This window comes from Nannospalax galili, unplaced genomic scaffold (assembly GCF_000622305.1).
Source record: "Nannospalax galili isolate Female #2095 unplaced genomic scaffold, S.galili_v1.0 scaffold362, whole genome shotgun sequence".
In the NCBI taxonomy this organism is placed as follows: domain Eukaryota; kingdom Metazoa; phylum Chordata; class Mammalia; order Rodentia; family Spalacidae; genus Nannospalax; species Nannospalax galili.
The window spans coordinates 1,394,659-1,400,403 of record NW_008348785.1 but is presented as its reverse complement, the minus strand read 5'-3'; the positions used below and the strand labels follow the sequence as shown (position 1 = coordinate 1,400,403).

Here is a 5,745-nt window from a genome sequence, read left to right as displayed (position 1 = left end):
AGATGGTTCCATGGTTTAGTTAAAGTGCTTGCTATGCAGATATGAGGACCACAGCCCAGACCCCCAGAACCCACATAAATGCTGGGTGGGAGTGGCGGCTCACCTTGTAATTCCAGCCTCCAAGGCAGAGACAGAGGATCCCCGAGCAAGCCGGCCAACACGCCTCGCCATGTGGGTAAGCTTTGGATCGGATTGAGAGAACTTGCCTCCTAGAATAAGGTAGAAGAGCGATCAAAGAAGACTTCTGACATCAACCTTGGGTCTCCACATGCATCCATGTGAAAGTGTACATACACACACATATACCATGCATATATATGCAAAGAAGAAAGTAAAAGGAAACTAGCAAAATTATTTTTCAGTCTGTAAATACCCAAAAGACAACAGGAGGAAGAGAAACACAAACTCATAGATGCAGTTGGAAGAGGTTTAATGGACCTTAGTCTTTCCTTGTTAAAACAGCTTATTTTTATTTTATGTGTATGAGTGTATTGCCTACAAGAAGGTAGGTACACTCGTGTCGTGCAATGCCTACAGAGGTCAGAAAAGAGCCTCGGATTCCCTTGAAACTGGAGTTACAGACTGTTGTTAGCCGTCATGTGGGTACTGGGAATCAAACCCAGGTCCTCTGCAAGAGTAGTCAGTGATCTTAACTGTTAGGCATCTCTCCAGCCCTGGATCTTGGTCTTTCAAAGGCAATTTGGCCATGATCTTGAAGTATACATACTATCCAATCCTGCACCAAGCCATTAACTTTTCAGCATGGGCTCCTGAAATGCACATACACATCACCCAAGGAGGCTGATCTAATGTGTTCATATAGCGTGCTTTCAATGAAACTATCATAATCCTGGGAAGACCCCAAATGTTATCAGTAGTCCAAATGCCCATTAATAAAAAAGTAGTTTCTAAAACACAGTGTGTCTATATTTGGTGATGAAGCATAATTAGCGCTAAAAACCAAATCATCTTACTTATTACTAACACTGAAAGAACACAAAGGCACAAGTCTAGACATAAAAAATGAATTTATAAAATGTTACATATTGTGAAACAATAGAAGGTTTAAACATGGGTTCAAGTTCAAGTTTTTATGTATTTATATACCTGTACATGAGTTACAAGCATAGACTACAAACAAGTAGTTGAATAATTTTCTGTGACAGAGCAAGGTTTGGAGATGTAATGGAATCAAAGAAACATTTTACTCCCTCTGTATTTTTTGGAATGTCAAAGTGAAAATATAACCATATATGACATATATAACTTTAACCCCCCCCCAAAGCAAATGTGACAATCTTAACAGTTTATTTACACATACATATAGCTTAATATATCTTTATAAAGATTTGGACATTTTTAACCTTATTAAAGACATAAAAGTATTTCAACAATTAAGTGATGGCGTTGGATCAGAAATATATACTTTACAAATGTCCGATGAAATAATATTATCAAACACAGCCCAAACCTTGTGGAAGGATTAGGGCGCTTGTGGAGAAACAGCCTGGGTGTCGACACTAACCCTTACTTTTGACTTCTTTATCAAAAACTCTGTATAGCTTGGCCTGGGAACAAACTTGAAAGTATTCCACATTTCACTGTAATACCTTGGGAAGCGTCGGAAGTCTGTGACCACCACAGCCTCCTTATATACATATGATATTTTGTTATTTGAAATGCCATCCAGACATGATGGGATATAGTCACATGCCCACAGATTGAAATTTCTAGAAGCATGTTGCCTTTTATCTGGGGAGATCTTCTTGCATCCCAAGCCCTGGGGAGGAAGGACAAGATTAGGGAGGTAAGTATTCAAGGTCTCACAGTTCTGAGGTTTTCATTAAAACAAGTTATACAACATGTATACATTTAGATGTATGCATCTGACAACCAGCATAAAAGACAACCTGTTGAATCCGGTTGTCAGCAGCCTGGTGACTTCCTTGTTCTCAGCTATCCAGTGTCACCAAGAGGCCTGGACTTCCAGAGACAAGGAATGAAACCAGGGAGGGCCCAGCCTTGTACAACCCACTAGCCACCCTCAGCTCCCAGGGACCCAGAAGGTTTCATGTACCTCTCCCAGTTGCTTCCTCAGTGTTCAGTGAATACGGGCTCTTTCTCTGAGAATCTAAGAGGTTGAATTCTTTCCCAAGCCCTACAGTATCTCCTATAGAAGGGTCTCTGGTGTCTGGCCACAGGCTTGCTTGTTATCAGTGGCATCTTACATGTGACTCTGAGAATTACCATGTATTCAAAATTGTACATTTGATTTCATCACAACTAAATGAAAACTAAGTGAGAAAATGTATGCTGGCACAAAGCCTGAAGCAGATAGACACCAGATTACATGGACTTTGCACCAAAGGAGTCCCCTTGCTCACGAGGGCCGTGTCCCTCAGGTGGCAGCAGAGCCCGATGGCATGCTTGAATCAGGGTGAAAGAGAGTCTATAAAGGACCCCAGCTGGCACTTCAACCAAACTCAGATCCAACTAACTAGGGATCAAAAATTGTGTGTGTGTGTGTGTGTGTGTGTGTGTGTGTTATGCACATGTCAAAAATACTGTAATTGCATCTGTACTGAACATGTATAGACTTTTTTCTCATTCCTTAAGTAGCACATTAAAACTATTTACACAGCATTTACATATATGAAATATTATAAGTAATCTAGAAGTGATGTAACAAATATGGTGGGTATTATGCAAACATTGTACCTTTTATATAAAAGGCACTGGAGGCCATAGCGGATCCTGGAGCCAATCCCTACATATCCCCAGGGAAAACTGTATTTATGTACTGTGATTAAAGTGTAGGGAACCCTCCAGGGGTCATGCAATGCCCCTGACACAGTCTGTACAGACCAGCCTGTAGGCTAGGACAGGAGCAAGAGGAGAGGGAAGCTCTGGAGGAACAAAGAGAAGATGCCTGGCACATTGTGCAAACACCTTTCTGAAAGCTGTTCAAGCATACTCCAGGAAATGACAAGGAAACAAAGCGCATCTTAAAAACAGAGGCAGCCGCTACAAGGAAAGTAGCCAGTAAAACGCATAAGTCTAAATATTGCTGGACACGTGGCTATGAAGTGTGTTGGAAATTTAAGAGCCAGAGGTCAGGGAAGATCAGAGCAAAACAGTGTCTTCTGGACACGACAGGATGCTGCGTCCAGCACAGCAGCTGTGGTGGTCAATGCAAGACCTACTCGAGGTCAAACCAGTTGACATTCTAACAAGGAATGGAGGGGGAAGGGCTCAGGAGTCCCCCACCCCAGTTAAGAAACTATGGATAGTTGTGGTTCTGGGAGAGAGTGAATTTTAAGTATGTGGCCCCTGATAGAGTGACCATGGTCTAGTGGATGGCCCTACCCACACCCATAGCCCTACCCATACCCATGAGTATATGGACAACACAAATTGGACTCCAGTGGGTTATAAAAAAAGAGAGAGAGAGGCCAGGCATGGTGGCACACCCCTTTAATCCCAGTACTCAGGAGGTAAAGGTAGGCAGATCTCTGTGAGACCAAGGCCAGCCTGGTCTACATAATGAGTTCCAGGCTAACTGGGGCTACAGGGAGACCCTGTCTCAAAGAGGACATGCAGTTACTTGTACAAATTCACAGCAGTAGTGACAGCATGCACGAGTCCCACCTCAAGCCAGAAAAAACTCCAGGAATAGATGTGGGGAAGTGGAGAAGAAATTCCAGCCCTAGCTAAGGAACTATTGGTGACCGATGGCTGCTGGGAAGGGGAGAGTCTGTCTCATTTACCGGTGTGACTCTTGGTAGGTTAACTAGGCTCCAGTGGATGAATCCACACCAAAGGGCATCTCAGGACACAAACCTGACTCTATAACCATGGTGAGGGTGGATCTGGGAGGGGTTAGGGGAGCACAGGGGAGTGAATATGATCAAAACACATTGTATGCACATACAGAATTTTCAAAGAATTAATAAAATTTAATATTCTTAAAAGAACATGAAGACAAAGGAATGAAGCATAGCATTTTCTTTGTCAGAGAAGGAAAGATGCAGCAAAGAAGGTAATGTAACAGAACCCGTGGTAAAGCATTACCAATGGCAGAGAGGCATTCACAGAGGGGCTGGCAAAACCACCAAGAAAATAAAATACCGAGAATTCTATGCGGTAAGACATGGGACTAAACTATCTAAGGCAAAAGACAGAAAGTGTTAAAAATTTAAGAGCAAATATTAGAAGCAGAAATTGACAGACCAAGACCAAAAACTAAGAATAAGAAATATTTTAGTATCAGTTGATAACTTAAAAAAAGAAATATCTTAGTAACATAAGCAACACTCCTGAATCAATAATTTCATGGTTAAAAGAGGGACTACATATTCTTTTTAAGCATTAGTGAAGCACTTTAAGATTAATCACCCACAAAAATAATCTCTATTAATCAAAAAGTCAAAATCACAAATCATACTCTATAAAACTTATCATAAACCCAATATTAGATGTGACAGCAAATAGATGACCTAAAAAATCCTAACCACATTAGAAATTCAGTTAAGATGGAAATTAAAGACGAAATAAAAACTACTTGGAGGGAAGTAATAATCAGACCTTAATTAGAGAAATTTTCCTGACACAGCCAAAGCAAAAATCTGACAATATTCATAATTTTAATAAATCTATTAAAATCACAAATACTTGAAGTAAATAGTAAACTGAAGAATAATTTAAAGAACAGAAAATTAAGAGTACTTTAATTGATGTATCATTAAATTTTAAATCAATGAGATAAATTTTAGGCAAGCACATCCTTAAAATCTATATAAAAGGAGACAGAATGTTTGAATAGATTAATAGTCAAGGTAATTTTTTTAAAAACTTGCTGGGTTGGAGAGATGGCTCAGTGGTTAAGAGCACTGGTTGCTCTTGCAGAGGACCCAGGTTCAGTTCCCAACACCCACACGGCAACTAATAATCACCCATAATTCCAGTTCTAGGAGATCTGATGCCCTCTTCTGACCTCCCTGGGTATTGCACAACACAGGTGCACCTACATGTGGGCAATACACTCATACACATAAAATATAATAAATAATTTTTTTAAAGTTGCTCTAGAACAGGTATCAAATCAAAGTACACAGACAAAATTATTTTTCAGTGCCAAGGTTTAAACCCAGAGACTCATGTGCACTAGGCAGGCATACTGACTGGGCTACTGAGCTGTGTCCTGGGTCCCATGGGTAAATTCCATCCAACCTTCATTAAACCAAAAAATTCAAGTGTTATGTAAACTATCCCAGAACACAGGGGAAGCTGGAAAATCTTCGGGACTTTCTAGCAAGCTCTTATCACCCTGGTAAGATGCATTCAGAGATGCCTACTTGTGTCATTAACAAGATACCTTACTTAGGCCGACTTGTCGTGTGAAATCTAATATCTCAAATTTTGCCACTAAACCAAGATTAACAGGGAATCAGCAAAGATTATGAGAAAGCAAAATAAAGGTGCAAATTTCATTTTTTAAAGTTCCTTCAATTAACTTAATTGAACAGCCAAATTCGTAAGTTAGCACAGGCAAAACGATTGTTTGCATGGGTTACAAATGACTTTTTCTTTTAAACAGGAATAAAACAGTGAAAATGATAAACTGTAGAAAGGAAGACAAATCTTGTCTCTAACATTTCAGAGAGGCAAGGTTTAACACAATACATTGAAGATCAATACATATTTTGAGAACAGGAATTTAATGTTACACTATTATGCACTACTTTA

At 39.9% G+C, this 5,745-nt stretch overlaps 1 protein-coding gene across 1 annotated transcript in view; it reads right to left on the bottom strand.

Moving 5' to 3' along the window:
* Window positions 1-1,358: 1,358 nt before the first annotated feature.
* Window positions 1,359-5,745, bottom strand: part of Tex36 (testis expressed 36) — a 15,914-nt gene continuing 11,527 nt past the window's right edge. Inside the window, exon 4 of the mRNA XM_008846002.2 lies at window positions 1,359-1,780. Within this exon, the coding sequence (XP_008844224.1) occupies window positions 1,484-1,780 (297 nt within the window). The 3' untranslated portion in view covers window positions 1,359-1,483. The remainder of the gene's footprint in view (window positions 1,781-5,745) is intronic.